The 22,492-nt window shown below is 54.7% G+C and overlaps 3 protein-coding genes across 3 annotated transcripts in view; 1 reads left to right on the top strand and 2 right to left on the bottom strand.

Annotated features, from left to right (window-relative positions):
- CATSPERG (catsper channel auxiliary subunit gamma) overlaps positions 1 to 1,122 on the top strand; it is a 43,996-nt gene extending 42,874 nt beyond the window's left edge. Inside the window, 1 exon segment of the mRNA XM_075070721.1 lies at positions 418 to 1,122. Within this exon segment, the coding sequence (XP_074926822.1) occupies positions 418 to 491 (74 nt within the window). The 3' untranslated portion in view covers positions 492 to 1,122.
- PSMD8 (proteasome 26S subunit, non-ATPase 8) overlaps positions 1 to 22,492 on the bottom strand; it is a 210,717-nt gene that overhangs the window by 52,923 nt on the left and 135,302 nt on the right. The window lies entirely within an intron of this gene.
- Positions 19,510 to 22,492, bottom strand: part of MEIS3 (Meis homeobox 3) — a 32,626-nt gene continuing 29,643 nt past the window's right edge. The window contains exons 10-13 of the mRNA XM_032804487.2: positions 21,397 to 21,455; positions 20,882 to 20,968; positions 20,017 to 20,105; positions 19,510 to 19,613 (exon numbers count right to left, since the gene is read on the bottom strand). Of these exons, the coding sequence (XP_032660378.1) occupies positions 20,047 to 20,105; positions 20,882 to 20,968; positions 21,397 to 21,455 (205 nt within the window). The 3' untranslated portion in view covers positions 19,510 to 19,613; positions 20,017 to 20,046. The remainder of the gene's footprint in view (positions 19,614 to 20,016; positions 20,106 to 20,881; positions 20,969 to 21,396; positions 21,456 to 22,492) is intronic.

Raw genomic sequence — 22,492 nt, 5'->3', positions numbered from 1 at the left:
AGGTCAGCCCGGTCCTAACCCGCCCCCAGCCAGCTCCCAGCACCGGTCCTAACCCGCCCCAGCGTCCTAACCCTGCCCCGCAGCACTCCCAGGTCGGTTCTAACCCGCCCCCAGCCCGGTTCTAACCCGCCCCCAGCCAGCTCCCAGGCCGGTCCTAACCCGCCCCCAGCCAGCTCCCAGGCCGGTTCTAACCCGCCAGCAGCCTGGATTCTAACCCAAGTGCAGGTGCTAGGTTTTTGTGTGGAGGAGAGGGGTTCTGGCTGCCCCCCGGGGAAGACCCTGGGTTAGCTGAGCTGGGCCCTTGGTATGCTGGGGTGTGAGAGCCCTGCTGCATGTCACTGCCACGGGCACTGATGTCACTTCCTTCTCCTCCCTGCCCACCAGCTGTTCCAACTCTGCCTTGCTCTGTTCTTCCAGAGTCCAACATCACCTTCTCCGGCTCTTCCTCCATCCAAAGCCAGGAGAGCTCCCACCACACGTCCCCCTTGTAGATCTGAATCAGCAGCAACGGCCACCTGCCCCGGTGCCGCATGGAAGAACCGGCCCCTCAGCGTCCCATCGTCCCCATCGCAAGTCCCAGCCTGTATCCAAACATTCCTTTCCTCTCTGCGGTCCCCAGCAGCCCGAGAGCCCCCTCCCCTTCCTCCCCTGCTCCCTGCTTCGGGCCGGGACCTTTTGTCACCGACTTGGCTGACGAGTCCAGGCAGGCTAGACCCAAGCTGTGGTGGGCGTGCTATTGCTCAGATCTGGCATCGCTCTGCGGCTTTCCTGGCTAAAGCAGAGGGGATCAGGGCTTTCCACAGTAGCCCTGGAGCAAACGAGTCTGTCAGAACTATAAAGACCTGAACCCACAGGGCGTTGCTCTAAACGCCTCAGCCAGAGAACGGTGGCCGGCCTTTCCCAGTGCAGCTGAAACAGGAGCTCCATTTGGCCACCCATTTCGATGCTCCCGGCCTTATCCGTGATGGTACCCAAGCTCCAGGCATGATCGGAAGGGTAGTGAGCGGCTGCTCCAGTCTGAGCAGGATTGGGAGCTCCCGCGCAGTGAGTGGGACCTTTGGATACAGGAACTCCCATGTCAAAATCTCTCGCTTTGTTGAACGAATGAAAATCTTCCCATCTCCTTCTGGTTCCTTTTGCATTTTGCAACCTTTAGCAGCATGGCAAGGGGAGGCAGGTTGTTTCTGCAGGTGAGTGCAGGAGTGTTTGCTGAGCTGGTCCCTGCACCAGGCTCCATGGGCCTCACGTCTTATTTCGGTTGTTCAGTAAACGCTCTCGTTGTCTGGGAGCGGATCCCGAGTTGGGGAGTTGAATCTCTTGCTTCTCGCAGAACTGGTGCCGACCAGTCCAGAGGAAAAGCTCTGCCCTGGGTTCTCTGATCTCCATGCTCCCTCATGGACTAAGGGACGGATCCCCAGCTGATGTAACTCAGCATCTCTCTGTTGGGGTTAATGGGCGAGATCCCCAGCTGGCATCAAGCGGATATTTACACCTGCTGTGGAGCTGACCGACAGGCTGGCTGGGTCCCCGTGGAGCAATGCCGGGGCGGGGGGGTAAATTCACCAGTCAAGCTGATATTTTCCCACTCAGACCTTTTTAGCTATGGGTAGGTTTCTTTCTCAGTAGGAGACTGGGAGGCAGGACTCCTGGGTCCATCCCATGTTCTGCCACCAACTCATTGAGCTCACTCCTGGGAGGTGGGGGGGCTTTGTGCTGCCCAGGATCCTACCCTGACACAGGGAGAACCCTAGGGTAGGGTGGCAACAAGCTGGCTCTATGCAACCCTTCCTCCTTCCTGGAGGAGCATGCTGAGATGGGGCCTTGTTTGGGATGTGATCCGCAGCTGGCATAACTAAGAGCAGCCCTGAGGCTGCTGTAAGTTACACCCTGAGCTGGTACAGGGCCAGCTGTGGGGAGAAGAAAGGTGGCTTAAAACCACCACCCCCTATCTCCTGGGCTTCAAGGAGTGTAAATTCATCCCACCTGGGGTTTATTAACACTTGCCTCTCACATAGCACTTTTCCTCAGTAGAGCCAGAGCATTACACCCATTTTACAGATGGGGAAACTGAGGCACAGAAAGAAGCTGCAACCTGCCCAGGGTCATCCAGCGGGCAAAGCCAGGAATAGACACCTGCTTTCCTGAATCCCAGGTGAGCCCGTGACCTGCTTGGCCACCTGCCTGCGCCTCATACCCTGCCCTTCACTGGGGAGGAAACAGCTGGCTGTATCTCTGCCACGGTGCTTTCACAGCAAGGATAAGAGGCTGTGATGGAGTAGGGGCTGTCTGTGTGGGGGATGGGAGAGCAGGGGATGTCTTTAGGTGAGGGACAGGATCTTTAAGCCTGTAACCTGAGCCAGGCAGGGGGAGAGGGGTCAGGACCTTTGCTGAGGAAACGGGAGAAGGGATCGGCCGGCGGGAGGAGGGGCAGGTCAGTTTGGGTTTGGGGCTGTGTGGGCGGAATTCAGGGTATCCTAGCTAGGATCCAAGCACCCTGAAAGCCCAGAAGGACTCGATGGAGGGGTCCTGACTGTGCCTGCAAGCTCTGCTGTAACCTGCGTTCCTGTTGTCCAATAAACCTTCTGTTTTACTGGCTGGCTAAAAGTCACTGTGGGGTCCAGGAAGAGGGGTGCAGGGCCGGACTCCCCCAGACTCCGTGACAGAGGCAGCTCCCGTTGCAATGTCCTGGTGATAAACGCACATCGCGGCCTCCTCTCTGCGCTGCCAGGATTATCTCCCCGCGGCAGCAGCCTAGCATCGCCGGTGCGCTCCAGCCCTGACCCCGGAGACGCAGCTCTCCATTCAGCTGCCTCTGTCAGTCCCGGCCTCCCTTTGATCAGAAGCTGCCATTTATTGTCCTCACCAAGAGATAAAGGGAGCTGCTGTCAGCCCGGCAGCCGGTATCTTCTGTTTCCGGGCTGGCTTTTCAGACTAAGAAGCCAGCCAGGTCTGAATTCCCAGTGGAAGAAACAAAAGGCAAGAGGACAAACAGACCCCCACAGATGGACTGTAAGATCTCAACCACCCCTCCAGTGCCACCCCTCCCAAAGCACATCACACCCAGGGCCCACCACTGAAACAGTCACAATGATGCAGCTGCCTCTGGGGCAGGACACAGTGGCTGTTTAGAACAGCCACGCCGAAAACCCTGCGGGACAGCAAGCAGAGAAGAGTCGTGTCTACAGTGGAAACTGCCAGGAGGGAATTCAGGGAGGCAGAAACGGAATTAGCCAAGCTGGGATTAGGCCAGTCGGGAAGGGTTCAGTGTGGCTTAGGGGTTAGAGGGATGGGTAGTGGTTAGAGCAGAGCAGATGAGAAGCAGGACGCCTGGGTTCTCCCTGGGCTAGATGCGACTTACCTTGCTGGCTCTGTTACCCTACATCTTGCATACCCACCGAAGCCAGGGTCGAGTGAGTGGAGGGAACAAGTGGAGCATGCTGCCTGGGTAACATTTCACAGCCCCGGAGCACTGGGGTGAATGGCTGGATTGGGTGCCGGAGAACGGAGAAACTGCCTCTGGGTGGCAAGTACAATCTGGACCTGGTCACTCCAGGGGCCAGATACTGGGCTGGGAGATTTGTATGTTTCACATCCCCACTACAGGGCAAGTTACAGCAGAGAAGGGGGTTCCCCTAGTGCTTTGCATCATGGGCCTGACCCCGTGGCTGCAAAGTCATGCGCCATCTGGGCCCAATTGCCACCATAAATGCTCCAACATGTGCTATAAATAGATGATTAGCACTAATGGCCCTCGTTAGGGGTAATTAGCCCAGCCAGGGAAAGCACAGAACTGTGTCCTTTTGTGAACTCCTGTGGGCTCCTTTGGAGGATGTTGAAGAATTGGCCTGGTTGAGCCAGGTAAGGCATTTCCGGCATGTCACACTAAGGTCCTTTCATGCTCTCGCAACTAAGGAAGGGAAGTGGTGTCTAGTGGTTAGAGCAGGGTGGGTCTGGGAGCTGGGGCTTCTGCGTTTTCTCCCTGGCTCTGAAAGAGGAATGGGCTCTAGTGGGGAGAAGGGGGGGACTGGGAGTTGGGACTCCTGAGTTTTATTCCTTGCTTTGGCACCAGACTCACAGTGTGGATTTCTGGCTGGTGACATCCCTGCTCTGTTCCTCAGTTTCCAGTCTTTAAAGTGCCCCCTCCACCTTTTAAGTCCACTGTTGGGTAAAGATGATCCTGGGCAAAAACACTAGATCCCAACCCCCCTGAAACGTAGGGGAGTTTACACGCTGGCTTTATGGCAACTCAGGGCTTGTCTACATGCGGAAACTTCCCGGTATAATTAGACCACTGTAGTTACAGGGTGGTCTAACTCTTATTCTGGGTTGAGTGCCTTTTCCCAGCTTAGCTTCTGTCGCTTTACTGATATCACGTCTCTTCTTTTCCTGGCTTAGTCCTATCTAAGTGGGATTGGCTCTGCAAGTCCTTCTACTCTAGCCAGTCCGTCTTGGTGCATTGCCTCAGAAACACCACAGCTGAGTCATACTACAGTAATTTGGCTTGTAAATTTCCCCATGTGGACAAGCCCTTAATCAATGCTGGCAGGCTCTCAGATGAGGAGGCACCCCAGAGGTGGCTGCATTTGATCCCTGTATAAACAGCTGCCCAGTTCCACCCCAGAGACAGCTGCAATTCAGGGCTGGGTGAAGGATCCCTATATAAACAGCTGCCCAGTTCCACCCCAGAGACAGCTGCAATTCAGCGCTAGGTGAGGGATTCCTGTATAAACAGCTGCTACATCCCACTGCAGAGGTAACAGCACCCCAGTGCTGGGTGTGAAGCCTTGTATAAATAGCTGTTGTACCACACTCCAGAGTCAGCCTCCTCTCAGCATCAGGTGACGCGATCCGGGTGCAGAATTTTTGGGTTGAAAACACTATATATGTGTTATATGGATTATTTTAGGGATCAGGGTGCTGCAAAAACAGGTGAAACTTTTCTCCTATGGCCTCTTACTGGGCAGTCTGACACAAAGCCTCTATTAGAAGAGAAAAAACCCACCCCACCAATCTCCAATTAGCCCAGATTCTTCTGTTTCCATCAGGGTTACAAGCCCCCTTTCTTTCCACCCGGCATCCTTCATTCTCCGCTAATTCCATGTGACACCCGTGGCAAAAAAAACTACCTTAAAAACAGATGATTTTTCCTGCTTTAATTGGGGACACTTCTTCCCTTAATTCTTTTTAATTAAACAAATTGGCTCCGGCCTCCAGCAATTGCCCAGCTAACCTAGAAATGGGAGGCGAAAGGTTAATTGCAGCTAAAAATAGCTTTCTAGAAAGAACTTTATGGGGCGGAGCAAACTCTCATAAATGATTTCTGAGCTGGGAGGTGAGCCCGAAGTTTGGGGAGCCGGCAGCACCTCCGATGCATCGTGTCTTTACCCTGCCTTTTGGCAGAGCTCAGTTCCATTTCGGAGTGCGGGGGAAGTTAGGAGAAGCGAGGAGATGAGGAGATTTTTCAGATGCGAAGCCAAAGATGGTGCGTTGGTGTAACGCCGGCAGGGGGGTGGTTCCTTGACCAGGCGTTTATCCCGGCACAGCCTCTCGTGGGATTTACCGGAGCAGTATCTCCTAGTGGGTGGAGCGGTAGGCCTCAGGCGGTCCCTTCCCCATCTGTGAAACGGGAGCCGTGTGAGTGGGAAGTGCTCTCCAGGAGCAAGGGCTGGCTGCGGTTCTACTGCCATCGCTTATTTCTCTGCCCAGATAGGAATAATTTTTCCCAGTCCAGACAAAATTCGTGGTGTCTTTGCGTTTAGGGAGACCCCTTATTTGGTTTCAGAGCCACGTGCTTGGCGTTAGCTGGAACCCTTCCTACGATCAACTGAAGCTGAACCAAAACATATTGTCACCTCCATGGGAGAGGCTCAGCTCCTTGGCCCTGTGCCACCCACCAAGTATTCCTGGCAGAGGGCCCCTCGCTTGGTGCTTCGGCCTAGATCCTCAAAGGGATTTCGCCACCTAACTGCCAGTGGTTTCAGTTAACCACCTGCTAGGATCCAAGCCTTTGTGTCCACATGGCGTCAGGTTGCACTGGGGATTGGGCACAAGGGCGGAGGGGGAAATCACTGCTGAGGACTGGGGAATGGCTCCCCCCCCCCCCTTCCAGTTGAAACCCAAATCTTCCCTTCAGGGCTCCCAGCGCCCTGCGATCCAAGCCCCCCCCATCGGCCAAGCCAGGCCCGGCTCCGCTCAGCTCGACGGCGCGTCTCTGCCCCCGTCCAAGCACCTCATCCAGGGCCAAAAGCTGTTTTCTGCCTCCACCCCTGTGTCCTCGCCCGGATCTTGGGGGGTCAAGTAATGCTGACGTTGTCCCAGTAGAGGGCGCCACCAAACCACAGATCAGTGCCATGCCCCTGTCCCTAGCTGTGGTGGGGTTTGGGAACAGGTGACCCCAGGAGAGCTGTGTGTCCTCAGCCCTCTTGTCCCAGAGCCTGCGCAACAGAGTGAGAGCTCCACCGAGCACCGTCTGATTTCTTATCTACCCCGTGCCCGGTACCGTTCTTATGGGAAACCTCGACAAACAGCCAGGCTAAGCAGTCTGGTGCAGTGGGTAGATCACTGGCCCGGGGGTTAGAACACCTGGGTCCAGTTCCTGGCTCTATTGGGTGATGTCGGGTAACTTACTTCCCCACTCTGTGCCTCAGTTTCCCCTCCCACCCTTTTAGATTGTGAGCTCTTTGGGAAAGGGACTGTCTCTCCTTCTGTGCGTGTGCAGCGCCTGGCACAGTGGGAGGCCCCCATCTCAGTCAGGGTCTGTCCAGTGCTTGGTACAACGGGGTCCTGATCTCAGTCGGGGTCTGTGTGTCACCCACCAAAATTGGGCCCCAATTGCAGCTGGCACCTGTACATCCTCTCACAATGACAGATCTCAGTATCTTCCTGGTTCTGTGTGGTGTTTTGCATGGCCCAGTCAGAAGGTCGGGATATCGTGTGTGGATGTGGTAACTATGTAGGTAGCAGAAAATCACCTTGACTTGGCTGTTGCTATGGTGCATGTCATGGCAACCGCAGGGGATAGAACCCAGATCATCCTGCTGCAGAAGTACAGGCTTTGTGTGAAAGGAGGATACCACGAAGATAGCAGTATAGGGCATATGAGACATGGCAGAGGACTTCTCATTCCAGCCAGCAGAGGGCAGTGAATGAAATTTCACTTGGACAGTGGCTAAGTTGAATTTTAAAAGAAAAAAGGGGAAAATTTTCAGACACATTTGTGCAAAATTCCCCCCTTGTCCCCATTTTCCAACAGAACTGGTTGAAATAGGCTGAATTTTGAGAAACAAATTCCCAATTTTGATTTTTTTTCTGAACTTTGGGGAAACTTAAAAAAAATTTCAAATCTGGACAAAGTTTAATTCCTCTCCCCTCCCAGATTTAGGGAATTTTTAAAAAATCCTGAATCAGACAAAATTTCAATTCAGATTTTTGGGTTTGAGAAATTTTTTTAAAAAATCCAAATTTGGACAGAATTCCCAAAACTCTTTATTGGGGAAAACCAGAGATCAATTTCGTTAACACCTTCCCACTGCTAATTTCCCTCTCCACTGTGTCTTTTTTTTACCTGCCCTACTAAAGGTAGTTAACATCCATAGATCTCAAAGCACATTAAGAAAGGCCTATCCCCATTTGACAGACAGGAAAACTCACGCACAGAAAGGGGTTTGCTCAATGGCACCCAAGCAGGCTAGAGTGAGGACTAGAACCCCAAATTTCCTGAGTTATAGACTGGTGCTATACCCAGTAGGCAACATTACCTCTCTGGTGCCAGTTTCATTCAGAGAGCTTAGGGTCAGATTGGAATTGTACTTGTGGGGGGTTGGACGGATGGAGCAGCCTTTGTGGTTTATGCAGAAAGATCCCTGCACTGATTTGTTTGCCTCTTTTTGGAATCCTTCGCCAGCCCCACCCTGCTAATCTGAGTCTATAAAATCTGTTGGAAATGATTGTGCCAGAGTCTCTGATTAAAGTCTCATTAAGCAGATTACTCTGTGATGCTCCGAGCTGTGGGGGCGGGAATGAACGCACGGTGCTGCTTGGAGCACCGTGTCTCTGGGGACCGGATCCGAAAGCTGCTGCTAAAGTTTTCAAACCTGGGTGCTTAAAAGGGGGCTTGGCTGAGCCGTAGGGAAGCTAGGTTCCATGCGTGGATGTTGGGGGTGATCCCATCCCATGGAATGGCCCCCCCGGAAGCCTGGGGTTGTGAGATGCACGGGGAATCCATTTGTAAAGTCTGCCTGCGCAGGCCTTCTCTCTGGGTGAGTGCTGCCCCAGGGCAAGGTGGGGCCTGATCTCAGCGGGCACTTCTGCCATACAAACGCTCCTAACAGACCTGTGGCCATAGATGGCTGGTGATTTTTAGGGAAGCCTCATCTGAGTTGCCGTAAAGGGGCCTGGCTTTCCGAGGGTGGGTTCTGGGCACTTTCTGAACCACAGGCCACTTTAAGGCATTTCAAGTCAGCCGCCCCCCACACCCCCACAAAAGCGGAGGCACTCAGAATTGCTTGTTGCTCTCAAAAGGGGAGCCATGGGAACTAAAGATCAATCTCCAGTATCTGGGCAGCAGTAGAGGCACTAGGACACACAGGGAGGAGAGGTTCTGGTTGCATCTGGGAGAAGCACAGTTCACTGTGGTATTCAGTGCAAACTGGAGGGATTGGAGGCAGAGGAATAAAAGCCAAGGAAACCACAGGTATAATTCTTTAAAGATCTTTCAGAGAGAAGGGGCAGAACATGGTCCAGTGTCTTCTAAGCACAGTGTTACTGCAGACTCTGGAAGGCCCTGCTGTGAGATAATTAACTCTGCCTTCCCCTCTTCCCTCTTCGCTGTGAGCTTAGGGCAAGAGCACTCAGATTGCAGTACTTGGATGCAGTGGGGGACTAGGTTCTTAGAATTGTGCTGTGACTTTCAGCTCGTGGTAATAAGATGTTACCTTTTTAACAGTCTGGGTAACTAACCATTGGAGCAATTTTCAAATAGGGTGACCAGATGTCCTGATTTTATAGGGACAGTCCCGATTTTTGTGTCTTTTTCTTATATAGGCTCCTATTCCCACCCACCCCCATCCCGGTTTTTCGTGCTTGCTGTCTGGTCACCCTATTTTCAAATCCAGATCTGCTGTAGCTGAAACAGGAATTCATTCAGGGAAGTTCTGTGGTCTGTGTAGACAGACCTGCTTCTGGACTTAAAATCTAGGCATCTGTGACTCACATCACAGTTCAAAGCAAACTTCCCTGCTCCCTCCTCTACCCAGAGGCTTGCATAACAAAAATGAGTATGCAGCATGTCTCCCGGAAACTGAGCACTTGCTTGCACATTGAGAAAGCTGTGTGGAACTGTGCCCCTTGGTGGTGCCTGTCATCAGAGCATAACCATTCCCCTTCCTTCCTAGGGCACCAGGCTTTTGGGAATGTTCTCCCTGGAGAGCTTTGGCAGGAGATCCAACCTGTGTCCCAAAACGTGGATGCTCCTCCGCGTTCAGTGCTTCCATCAGGATCTGATCTGGGCAGAGTGGACGCAGCTCCCCGCTGTCAGCTGGGATCCCCTCCCAGAGCTGGGAAGAGAACCCAGGAGTCCTGCCTGGGAAAGAGGCTCTGACTCTGTCATGCTGAGGGCATGGGAAGAAAAGGGCAAATGCTCCTCCATCTCTCAGGGGTGGGCAGCCCTGTGTAGCACAAATCTCATCTGTTATGATTCGGTGGGATTGGCCCCGGCGGGTGACTTCCTGGGCTGGCAAACCCCTCCTGCTGTCTGACGATTCGAAGATCCTTCCAGGGACCCTGTCGGGAGGCTGAGCCGGCCCCTGTCGGGTCCCATGCTGGGTTTCTCTGATCCGTCTCCGCCAAGGCTCTTCAGGGTGGCTGGCGATGTGGGGGGAGCCCAACGAAAACACTGCCAGCCTCAACTGGTCCTGTTAACTCACTGCCCCACCCAGGGAGCCATCAGCAGGCATGGAAACCGCCTCACTCCAAGGTGTAGGACAACCTGTGATTTAGCCAGTAGCTCCGGGAGGGGAGCATTACCTAGCGGCTAGACCAAAGGCCTGGGAGTCAGGACTCCTGGGTTCTGTTCCCAGCATTGTCACTGGCCTATTGGGGGAACTTGGGCTGGACACGTCGCTTTTCCATGCCTCGGTTTCCCCTTCCACCTTTGTTTACATTGGAAGATCTTTGGGGTAGGGGCTGGCTCTCTCTGTGTGTCTGCGCAGCACCTGGCACAATGGATGCCCCTGATCTCGGTCGGAGTCTGTGCAGCACCTGGCACAATGGACGCCACTGATCTCGGTCGGGGTCTGTGCAGCGCCTGGCACAATGGACGCCCCTGATCTCGGTCGGGGTCTGTGCAGCGCCTGGCACGCTGCCACCCTGGTTTTGGTCCATTGCCGTTTCCCTTCTCCCCCTGCAGGAGCTCTATGGGTTTCCTCATTGGGGTCAGGGGCTGAGAAATGCCCTGGAGACAGCTCTGCTGTTCATTGTCACGCACCCCCTGCGATCTCTCCCCGTGGGTAGCGGCGTGTCCATCTGGGGGGGAGAAGACTCCTGACCTTCCAGCAATAGCGGGGATTGCAGCCCCTGAGTTTGTTTGAAGGCCGGTTTCCGTCTGCCACCCTTGAGCCATTCAGGGGTGAAATTCAATACAGTCGGGCTCCAAAATCGCACGCAGCACTGACTGTGGGCGTCAGGACTCCTGGGTTCTCTCCCCAGCTCCGGGAGGGGAGTGGAGTCTAGTGGTTTGCACAGGGGGGCTGGGAGCCAGGACTCCTGGGTTTGCTGCACGAGGGAAGTGGGGCTTAGGGGTTAGCGCCTCAGTTCTGATCTCAGCCCCTTGCCCTCAACTATCTGCTCCCACAACGGCTGAGCTGACGGAGGGGCAGCTGGGCTGGCACCCCCATGTTTAAACACCAGCCGTGGGGTGAGAGCCGCTTTGTCCAACTTCCCTTCCTCCTCGGATTCCAGCCGTCCCGTCCCCCCACACAAACACCCCCCAGCTCCCTTTCTCGGGGTCAGATCTTTTGTGTCTGCCTTTGTGCCCCTCCGATTCGTTCTGCCCCCAGCCCCATGGGCTCCGATGCCCCCTCCCCCATTCTCGGCTTCCCCCCGCATTGTGTTGATGCTGACAGGTGTATAATTGGATGATTAATGTAGCTTCATTAGCCTCTGACTGAACCAGAGGCGCCAGCCCAGCCCCTCGGCCCGAGCTAAGCCGCGCCTCTCTCCAGAAAGAGTGGGGGTCTCAGAGACCAGGCCTGGCCCATCTGTTTCAGGCTTTTGTCCTCAGATGGGGGAGAGACAGGCCCGTCCCTCTAACTCCTACCTTGCCGAAAGCCAGCAGGGCTGGATGGGGACTACATGACCCTCACCTGAGTATTTCTAGGGGCTGCTGACTCTCGGGAGCAGAGCACACCTCTTGTGGGGTTCGGGGCTTTTCTTAAAGCCCCAGCTCCCGGAGTCAGGGGAATCTGTGAGACTCTCAGCTTTCCTTTTATTATTATTTATTATTTTAAAAAAGTTTCTAGACCTCAGGGGGCTCGGAGTCAGGCAGGACTAACTACAGTGCAGTGCACACAGGCTACGCCCCTGATCCGCCCCCTGTGGGCCCTGGGGTCAGAGAATAGCCCCAGCACAGTGCGCTCTGCTTTCCCGGTCCATCTGCCCCCTTTGCCAGGGCAGGACAGAGATCAGGTCCCTTTCTCAGCCCCATGCTCTGCAGGGAGGCCCCTGATGTGGGGCTGTTTGAGGAACCAGAGCCCTGCAGGGGAGCCTGAGTGTGATGAAGGCTCCAGCCTGTTCTGTGCCAAACCTTGTGTGGCAAGAACACTCCAGGGCTCAAGTGCTGTAAAAACAGAACAACGTCCCTAACCGCTCTGTGAGAGGAGAGAGACATCTTCCAGGAAAACGTCGTGATGATGCGTTATTTATGGAGCACGCCTCCCTGGGCACATGGCCCTTTGCAAACCAGGACTCCTGTGTTCTCTCCCTGGCTCTGGGAGGGGAGTGGGGTCCAGTGGTTAGAGTAGGAGGGCCTGGGAACCAGGACTCCTAGGTTCTCTCCTCGGCTCTAGGAAGGGAGTGGGGTCTAGTGGTTAAAGTGGGGGGCTGGGCGCCAGGACTTCTGCGTTCTCTCCCTGGCTCTGGGAGGGGAGTAGGGTCTAGTGGTTTGAGCGGGGGGGCTGGGAGCCCGGACTCCTGGGTTCTCTCCTTGGCTCTAGGAAGGGAGTGGGGTATGTCCCCTGCCTTTCTTTCATGGCCCCCTGTTGCTGGGCTCAGGCCTGGCTCTGAAGCAGGGCCAGGCCTTCCCCTCCCTGCTCTCCGCCTTCATCCAACACAGCTGCAATGTTGCTTAAAAACCAGCTGCTTGGAAAACACTCCCCCACCGGGGGGCATCCCATCCCCCCCACTGCCTCTCCCCAGAGAACCCCCCCGCCCCCCACTTGACTGGCAAGCGTCAGGCGATGATACATGGCTTTATTGTTCTAGTTGTTTCTGCTCCTCCCTCCCTTCTGCACAGCCCGGGTCCCCCGACACCTCATTCCTCTGCTTGGGCATCAGGCATCCATCATCGGCCTCCCCCCGCCCCCCAGCCCGATTGCCGAGCCGCCGGCCGTGAATCACAGCCCCACAATGGGACGCGTATGCCCGATAAATTAATCCAGCCGCCAGCCGCCTCCTCGCTCAGTATAAATCTACCCAGGCAGCGAAAGAGAGAGAGATTCGAGGGGCTTGGGCCTGTTAACTCAAAGTGTGTGTGTGTGTGTGTGTGTGATGCTGCCCCCAGCTGGAGGGGCTGAGCCCTGCCCTGTGTGTGTGTGTGTGTGTGTGTGTGTGTAATTTGTGTTTGGTCAACGTATGTGATTGTGTTTGGTTGACATATGTGCAATTATGTGTGTGTGTTTGGCTGACGTGTGATTGTGTGTGTGTGTGTGGTTGACTTTGTGTGTGTGTGTGTGTCCCTACTGCCCCCAGCTGGAGGGACTGAGCCCTGCTAGTGTGTGTGTGTGTGGTTGACTCTGTGTGTGTGTGTGTGTGTGTGAAGTATCAGGGGGTAGCCATGTTAGTCTGTATCCACAAAAATGAGGAGTCTGATGGCACCTTAAACACTGACAAATTTATTTGGGCATAAGCTTTCATGGGTAAAAATCCTCAGTTCTTCGTGTGTGTGTGTGTGTGTGTGTGTGTGTGATATGTGTTTGGTCAAGGTATGTGATTCTGTGTGTTTGGGTGACATATATGCAATAATATGTGTGTGTTTGGCTGACATGTGATTGTGTCTGCGTGTGTGTGTGTCATTGCGTGTCAGGGTGTGAGGTGTGTTTGCTTCAGCTGGGGGGCAGTGAGTGTGTATTTGTGTGACAGTGTCTGTACATGCACGGGTGGGTGTGAGGGTATTTGTGGGAGTCAAGAGACCTGTTTCTGTTTCCGGCTCTGGGAGGGGAGTGGGGTCTAGTGGTTAGAGCAGTGGGGGGTGGGAACCAGGACTCTTGGGTTCTCTCCCAGCTCTGGGAGGGGAGTGGGGACTAGTGGTTAGAGCAGGGGGCTGGGAGCTAGGACTCCTGCGTTCTATCCCAGCTCTGGGATGGGAATGGGGTCTAGTGGTTAGAGCAGGGGGCTGGGAATCAGGACTCCTGGTTCTCTCACCAGCTCTGGGAGGGGAGTGGGGTCTAGTGATCACAGCAGGATTTTAGAGGTCAGTATCCAAACGCACTGGGCCAGGGGCTGGTATCGGATCCTGTCTGGCGCCCTTTGCAGTAACAGCTGGAGATGCAGGAGCCAGGCAGCGCTGGGCTGGTATCGTCAGTGAATGAAATGTTGGGAGGGAAAACATCATAGGAAAGCAGGAGGAAATGAATCTGTAGTGCTGGCAGGAGCCGATTCCTCATCCCGTGTCAGCTGCTTGATTAGGGAGGGTGGGTAGCGGCTGGGCAGGGAAGGTGCCCGGTGGGCAGTGGCTAGGGAGGGAAGGTGCCTGGTGGGCAGCGACTGGCCCCCAGTGCTTGGTCCCAGCTCATGTCTCGTGGGAGGGGACTGTTTAATCTCGGGGGGGGAGCAGAGTGGCACTGCTCTGTGGCGTTGGAAAGTGGCTGGAAGAAGAGGCAGCCAGAGGATTAAGACCAGAGCTGTACACAGATGTGGAAGTACTGTGGCTTTATATGGAGGCACTATGGTATTTACTGTCTAGGACCTAGGGGTTATAGTGGACGAGAAGCTGGATAAGAGGCAGCAATGTGCCCTTGCTGCCGAGAAGGCTAACCCCGTTTTGGGCTGGATTAGTAGGGGCATTGCCAGCAGATCGAGGGATGTGATCTTTCCCCTCTATTCGACATTGGTGAGGCCTCATCTGGATACTGTGTCCAGTTTTGGGCCCCACACTACAAGAAGGATGTGGAAAGACTGGAGAGAGTCCAGCGGAGGGCAACAAAAATGATTAGGGGGCTGGAACACAGGACTTATGAGGAGAGGCTGAGGGAACTGGCTTGTTTAGTGTGCAGAAGAGAAGAATGAGGGGGGATTTGATAGCTGCTTTCAACTACCTGAAGGGGGGTTCCAAAGAGGATGGATCTAGTCTGTTCTCAGTGGTGGCAGATGACAGAACAAGGATCGATGGTCTCAGGTTGCAGTGGGGGAGGCCTAGGTTGGATATTAGGAAACACTATTTCCCTAGGAGGGTGGTGAAGCACTGGAATGGGGTTCCCTAGGGAGGTGGGGGAATCTCCTTCCTTAGAGGTTTTTAAGGCCCGGCTTGACAAAGCCCTGGCTGGGATGATTTAGTTGGGGTTGGTCCTGCTTTGAGCAGGGGATTGGACTAGAACCTCCCGAGGTCCCTTCCAACCCTGAGATTCTGTGATTCTGTGATTATTATCTACCCTTCCTAATGATTCCCATCATTGTGTTCGCTTTTCTGACGGCCGCTGCACACTGAGTGGATGTTTACAGAGAACGATCCACAGTGACTCCAACGGCTCTTCCTTGAGTGGAAAGAGTTAATTTAGACCCTGTCATTTTATACATCTAGTTGGATGCTGCTTTCCAAGGTGCATCACTTTGCCTTTATCAACACTGAATTTCATCTGCCATTTTGTTGCCCAGTCACCCAGTTTTCTGAGGTCCCTTTGTAACTGCTTTGGACTTACCTATCTTGAGTAGTTTTGTGCCAGCTGCAGATTTTGCCCCCTCACTGGATCATTTATAAATATGTTGAACAGCACTGGGCCCAGTCCCCTGCTATTTACTGATCCTCATTGTGAAAATGGATAGTTTATTCCTACCCTTTGTTTCATATCTTTTAACCAGTCCCTGATCCAGAAGCTTTTGGGTAGGTTAAGAGAAGTGAAGGGTGACTTGATCCCAGCCTGCTAGGACCTACTCGGGGAACAGAAATGTGATAACGGAGGGCTCCTCGGTCTAGCCGAGAAAGGTTGAACGCAATCCAATGGCTAGAAGTTGAAGCTAAGGAGATGCAGCGTAAGGTGCACATTTCTACTAGTCAGGTAATCCAGACTGGCTGTTTCTCTAAAAGCTCTGTTCTAGTTCAAACAGGAATTAACACAGGTAAGTCCCACGACTTAATCCACAGCCAAGGAGATTTAGGTGAGATATTAGCAAAACCTTCCTAACTCTCAGGCTCCCAAGGGAGGTTGTGGGATCCCCGTCACAAGAGGTTTTTAAGAAAAGGCTGGGCAAACCCATGAAGGGTGGTCCTGCCTCAACGCAGGGCACGGGAGGTGTTGACCTCACAAGGTCCCTTCCAGCTAGACATTTCTGTGATCCTCTGGTGGTGGTACACAGGAGGGCAGAGGAGGTGGTTGTTGGGGTCTTTGGAATCTAGGTTTCTAGGGCTGGGATGGAGTTTTGAGTCTGAAACTTGTTTCTGGAACAAGGATGCAAAAATTGGGATTTCCCAGGAAATGAAATTCCAGGCCCCACACGGTTTGTTCCGGGTGGATTGAAACATTTCACTGTCCTGGGGATGTCTTTGAGCTGGCTGCAAGAATACCAAAGAAGAGAAATCTCTCAGTGCAAAGTCGAAGGTTCTGTTCCGAAAGGTTAAGGCGGAACTTCCCAAGCTGGGAATCAAACCCAGGAGTCCTGGTGCCCCGCCCCTGCTCTATCCACTAGACCCCGCTCCCCTTCTAGAATGAGGACTAGAACCCAGGAGTCCTGCCTCTGGAAGGAAATGGGGGTCTGGTAGCTGGAAGGGGCTGGGAGGCTGGACTCCTGGGTCCCATTCTCAGCTCAGGGGCAGGGTGTAGCCATGGGGAAATGTCCTGCCACGTCCGCTGAAACAGACTTTGATCTGGAAAGTCCCTGCAGTGTCAGTTGCTGTCCTGGCAGTGCCCTGGAAAGCAATGCAGAATGGGGGCTCCCCCACCCCCCGCCATCAGCCTGCCTCTCCCCAGGCCCCTGCTCCGGTGCTTGAGGGCTGGACAATGGCCCAAATGGCCAGCACCTCTGGGCATATCCTTAATGAGGGACCCCCGGCTTGACCCCTATGCTGGGACATTGACATGAAAGGAAGCGTCTGTCACTTCCCCAGCACAGCTCGCCCCTCGGCCAGCCTCCAGCCTCTTCCCGCAGCCTTTTTGGTTATGCTCAGTTCCGCAGTGCTTGACCCCTGGCCGGGTCACCCTGCAGGCCACGGACTGCACAGGACCCACTTACCTGCTTAGTAGAACAGGATCCAAAGGCTGCAAGTTGAAGCCAGCAAAATTCAGCCTGGAAATAATTTTTTTGACCAGTGAGGGTAATTAATCATGGAATAATTTACCCAGGGGCATGGTGGATTCTCCGTCACTGGCAATTTTAAAATCAAGATTGGATAGGGTGGGGTTTTTGGGGGTTTTTTTTAGGAATGATTTCGGGGAAGTTCATACGGGAGGCCAGACTCCATGGTCACTGTGGTGCCAGGTGGCCTTGGAATGGATTGCTGGGCTTGGAAGGATTGGATTGGTATCAGTCAGCATCAGTTTCACACACAAACTGAGAGGGAAAAACAGTTCCACATAATAATCGAAATCAACAGCAAGGCACGGGAAGACAAGAGCTGCAATGTATTAGATTAAAATTCCAGTGATTTAGACCAGTGGTTCTCGCCCAGGGGTACACGCACTTCTGGGGGTACGCAGAGCTCTTCCAGCCGTCTTCTATTTCCCTAGTTTACAAGAGACTACAGAAAAAGCACTAGCGAAGTCAGTACAAACTAAAATTTCATACCGAGAGTGGCTTGTTTACATGGCTCTATCTAGTATCCACTGAAATGTCAGTACAATATGTATATTCCAAGCGATTTATTTTCTAATTGTCTGGTAAAAATGAGAAAGTCGGCAAGTTTCAGTGGCGGTGACACCTTAGCATTATTAAGCCTGATTTTGTAAGCAAGTCATTTTTAAGTGAGGTGAAACTTGAGGGTACGCGAGACAAATCAGCCTCCTGAAAGGGGGACTCTGGAACGGTTGAGAGCTACTGATTTAGACTTTTGATTTAGGCGGGTTAAACAGACTAGCAAATCAGTAGTAAAAACAGGCACGATTTGTTGATTTAAGGAGATTTACTTGGTACATTGTGATATGAGATGCTGACCAGTTGCATTTTAATGGTTTATAAGGCTTTAAGTTTTTGAACCTCCACATCTACTGTTATTAAATAATTGTCTCCCCCACAATCATTTCCCACAACTGTGAATTTAAATCCATGTTTTAAAATGCCGAAACCCCGTAATTTTACACTGGGACAAGAATTTAAATGAAATAAAATGCTTAAAAATAAATATCGGTATTTGTCCAAATGATCAAAAAATAAAAATTGAATTCTGCCAAGCCCAGCTGTCAGGAGGCGGTTGTGGATTTCTGCACCGTCCGGAGTGCAGAAAAACAGGCATGCACAGGGAGGCAGCGTGGTCTAGTGGATAGCGAAGTGGCCTGGCCCACAGGAGATTGGGGTTCGGTTAGTTCTGCCTGCTGTGTGACCTCCAACAAGTTGCGGAGAACAAGACCAGTTTCCTGCACCAAGCGCTTTGAGATCCACGGAAAATCCTTACGGAGATTTGGCTCTCGCTCCAGGACATTGTTTCTGCAGCCCTTGGCTCATCCAGAGGAGAGGAACAAAAACAATAAAACGGTTTAAAAAACCTGACCTAGGAGGAAAGGTTTAAAAAAAGGGGACCAGGGGGGCGTTTAGTCTGGAGAACAGACCAGTGAGGGGGAAATCGGTTCGGGGCTGGCACAAAGAGGATGACGATCAGCTGTTCTCCCTGTCCAGGACAAAAAGCGATGGGCTCGATCAGCACCATGGGAGATCTAGGTTGGATAAATGTTCTAGCTCTGAGGCCAGTTAAGCTCTGGGACAGGTGACCAGGGAGGCTGTGGATTCCCAGCCACTGGAGGATTCAGGAACAGGCTGGGCAAAGCCCTGTCTGGGTTGATCTAGGCTCACTTGGCCCTGGCTCAGTGCAGGGGGCTGGACGCAATGTCCTCTTGAGGGCCCTTCCAGACAGACATTTCTGTGATCATTTCTGTGCTGCTTCTTAAAACGCCTGCCCAGCATGGCAGCCTCGGTTAAACCCCTGCACAAATCACTGCAGGATGGCGGTTCTAGACGGCTTCCCTTGTGAGGGTCTGGGTCTCAGGTCACTGGCAGGAGCCTTGGCTGGGTTCCCGAATACAAGTACCAATTAATAACGATGACTTGGCCTCATGCGCGGCCCGGCTCCGCGTGAGGGTCCTCCCGGCCTTTACAAAGCGCTGAGCTCCACCGAGGAAAAGTGCTCGGCGGTGGTATTATCTGTAGCCACACACACACAACTGCTCTTTTGGGATTTGTTTTTTATATCATAAAAAACAGATCAAACAAAACTTTTCTCCTCCCACCCCCCCCCGAAAAAAACAAACCCCAAACCAGGAAAACAAATGTACAAGTTAATTTAGTTCCCCGTTCTGCGCGTCAATAATCATAAATTCATTCATAATTAAAAAACCAACCAAACCAAAAAACCCCGACGGATTCTGCTGCCCCGAAAGACCCCGGAGCTTAGCGACAGTGGTGGAGATGGGTGAAAAGTTGAACCGAGAGCCTGTTGTTTCTTTCCGTTGGGGAGTGGGAGGGGAGTGCGTGCGTGTGTGGAGAGAGAGAAGAAACCAGCCCCAAAGTAACACAAAAGAGCCCCAAATCCTTCTCTCAAATGCGCCCGAGCGGTTCCTTTGCAGACAGCCGGACGGGTCAGTTTCGCATTCAATTAAGTGCCCGAGTCTGGCTTCTCCATCGGCCGCCTCTTGGGACCCTGTGACGCTCGACGGCCCGGCTGCTCGTCCTTCTGAGCGCGGCCTGGCCTGGCCACCAGGACGAGTGGTTCCTGGGGTGATGGCGGGAGAGGGGGATGGAGCCGCGGGGGGCAGGGAGGGATGGGGGGGCAGCGTGGGTCTCTGTGTCCGTGGCCGCCCCGCTCTGGGGTGTCGGAGCGGGTGTCGCGTGCTGCTGCCTGGGACCATGGGGGCAGGAAGAAGCTGGCGGGAAGGGGGGGCGGATGGGGATGGGGGTTGCCTGTACCCTGGCTGCTGCGTGAGTTCTGTGCCCGTGGGCCCGATAGGATAATGGCCCGGCAGGGCCTGGCATATCCTGGAAACCTGGAAGAGATGGGGAAAGATGTGGGGGGCAGATTAGTGCTATACTGGTGGGTCCAGGGAGGCCTGGAGGGGGGGGAATGGGCTAGGGAAGGCAGGTCAGGGGATGGGCAGGTCGGAACGGGATGGGGGAGGGGAGGTGGGGAAAGATGATGAAGGCCAAGCTTGGGTGGGGGAGGGATGGAGCCCCCGGACCCAGCCTGGCTCATTTCTGCCCCCCTCCGTGACTGTTGGGTGATTTTAACAGCCCCCCCCACCCCCACCCCCCGGTGCTGACCCCAGGAGGGACCAGTCCAGGATCCAGCGGGTGCGAGGAGTGAAATGAGAAAACCAGGGGCAGACCCACCCCCTGCAGAGACCTACATCACCCCCCACACGTCCGTCCCCCCCTCGGCCCCATACTCACATCCCCCTGCATTGGCGTCACCAGGAGAGCTCACAAGTAGTGCCACTGGCCCTCCATTCCCATGGCAATGCCCATACTGCCCATCGGACCTGGCGTGGGGGGGAAAAGGAGAGCTGAGACCCCCCCCACAGCACCAGAGCCCTAGATCCCAGAGTCGGACGGGACCCCAACTACTTCTGGCCAGTCTGGCTCACCCAGGCCCAACAGCCTCCCCCAGGTCAGCTAGAACAAACCTTCTGCAGCTCGGTTTAAAGGCTCTCCTGGGTTTGATGGGGGGGGGCCCTCCCCGAGGCTCAGGTTCACCCGGCCAGGGCTCCTGTCCGTCTGAGATCGGCCAGTGACGGTATCTCGAGGGACATGGACTCGCACTCGGGCCTTGCTGGATGTCTTGCACATTCATGGCTTTTTCCGACTGACATAAAACATGCTCAGGGTGGTGGGGGGAATTGCTGGAATGGGGGAGGTTCCCCTCTGCCCCCAGAGACAAACCAGCCACTTGAGCTTTGATTCCAATCAAAACGAAAAAATATTTGTGGGGGGGGGGAATTAACCCCCCTCCAAAAAATGTTCACACTGAATCGAAGAGGAATTTGTCCTTGCAATGAAAAACAGAAACCGATGTTGGGCGGGGCGATGGGGGGGACCTGATATATTTTTTTATGGCTTTAGACGTTTTCGGTGGACAGTGTATGTCCCGTTTTCTCGGTCCCACCCCCAGTGCCCCCTGGGGGTGAAAGTTGCCAGTTCCCCCCACTGTCGCCAGGCCGTTGGGGAGGGAGGAATGAAATTGGAGTGGACGGAGAAGGCCGGAGAGTTTAGGGGGGATCCCGCCAGCTAGTCCAGCCCCATCCTGCTCCAGCCTTACCTGGGGGGCGGATGGTCATGTGCTGCTGCCCGTCCATGACGTACCCACCCATGGGTTGCGCCTCGGGGCTGTAGGGTGGCCCCTGACCTGCATGGAAGAGAGGGGGAAAGGTCACGGTGGGGATTGGCCATGGGAGGGGGGCACTTTCCCAATGGGAGGGCATTGTGGGCTCTGCAGAGTGGGGCACACAAGCCCTGCCCTGTGGGGGGCAGGACACAAGCCCAGTGGGGGGTGCCCGGAAGCTGACCCCCATGCCACCCCCTCCTCTGTTGGGCAGCAGGGCACTCGGTCCCCGTGGCCCATTCAGCCCCCATCTCCCCTGCAGGGGGGGCTGGTTCATGCCCCGTTTCGCTAGCAACGCCCCAGCCCGGTGGGAAGGCGGCTGAGACCCAGCGAGCTTGTCTCACACTGCGGGGAAGCAGGGGGGTGAACCGGGTCCCTGGCTCCAGGTCTGGAAGGCAGAGGGTTTTGGGGGCTCCCCACCCCTGGGCCCAGCCCCGCCAGCTGGGCCTCACCTGTGCGGTTGGACTGGTCGATCATCGGCTGTACGATGCGCCTCCGGGCGTTAATAAACCTGCGCCGGCCAGACAGACAGACAGAGGGTGAGTCCCGGAGCTGCTGGGAGAAGGACGCAGCCCAGAGACCCAGGGACCCCAGGCGCAAGGGGACGATGAAGGTCACAACCCGCCCGCCCCCCAGGGTTTTGTCTCCCTAAGTTCTTGCAGCGTGTCACTCTGGGGAAGGGACCACAACGGCCTTGGGGGAATGTATCCCCCCATTGGGAGCCAAAAATGTCTGATGGGGGGACCAGCCCCGCCCAACCAGGAATAGAATCCAGGAGTCCTCACTCCCAGCCCCCTGCTCAACCACTAGCCCCCACTCCCGTCCCAGAGCCAGGAATGGAACCCAGGAGTCCTGGCTCCCAGCCCATACCCCCATGCTCTAGCCACTAGACCCCACTCCCCTCCCAGAGCTGGGAAGAGAACCCAGGAGTCCTGGCTCCCAGTTCCCCTGCTCTAACCACTAGACACTACTTCCCTCCCAGAGCTGGGGATGGAACCCAGGCATCCTAGAGAAGACCCCCCACCCCATTCTAACCCTGAGCCCAAGGTATTTCCCAGAACCTCCAGCTCCCACTTCCCCCCAGTGTTCCTCACAGGACCCAGGGTCTGCACGAGGGGAAAGGGGCCCCCAGCCCCAGCTGAGCAGAGGCTGCCTAGGGTCCCAGACCTGCTTCTGGGGGTAGATTTCACTCTGATCATGGGTGGGTGGTACCAGGGATGTGGGGGAGGCGGAAAGCAGGAGGCCCTTAGGTGGGTGGGAGGCAAGGGACATGGGGGGAAGAGATGAGAGGGGTGGGGGAGTGAGGGGCATGAGGAGGCTGCAAGGTGGGAGATTCCAGGGGCATGTGGGGGATGCAAGGAGGGTCAATGGGATGGGGGGGTTGAGGGGTGAGGGGGAGATGCCAGATGGGGAGGGGGAGATGCCGGAATGGGAGGAGTTGCGAGGGGGGAGTGGGAGATGCCAGAGGCAGGGAGGTTGCAAGGGGGTGATGCTGGGACGGGGGGAGGGGTTGCAAGGAGGGAGAGGGAGATGCCAGAGGCAGGGAGG

This window comes from Chelonoidis abingdonii, chromosome 11 (assembly GCF_003597395.2).
Source record: "Chelonoidis abingdonii isolate Lonesome George chromosome 11, CheloAbing_2.0, whole genome shotgun sequence".
Classification (NCBI taxonomy): Eukaryota; Metazoa; Chordata; order Testudines; family Testudinidae; genus Chelonoidis; species Chelonoidis abingdonii.
The sequence above is the reverse complement of the archived record's forward strand: the minus strand, read 5'-3'. Positions and strand labels throughout refer to the sequence as shown.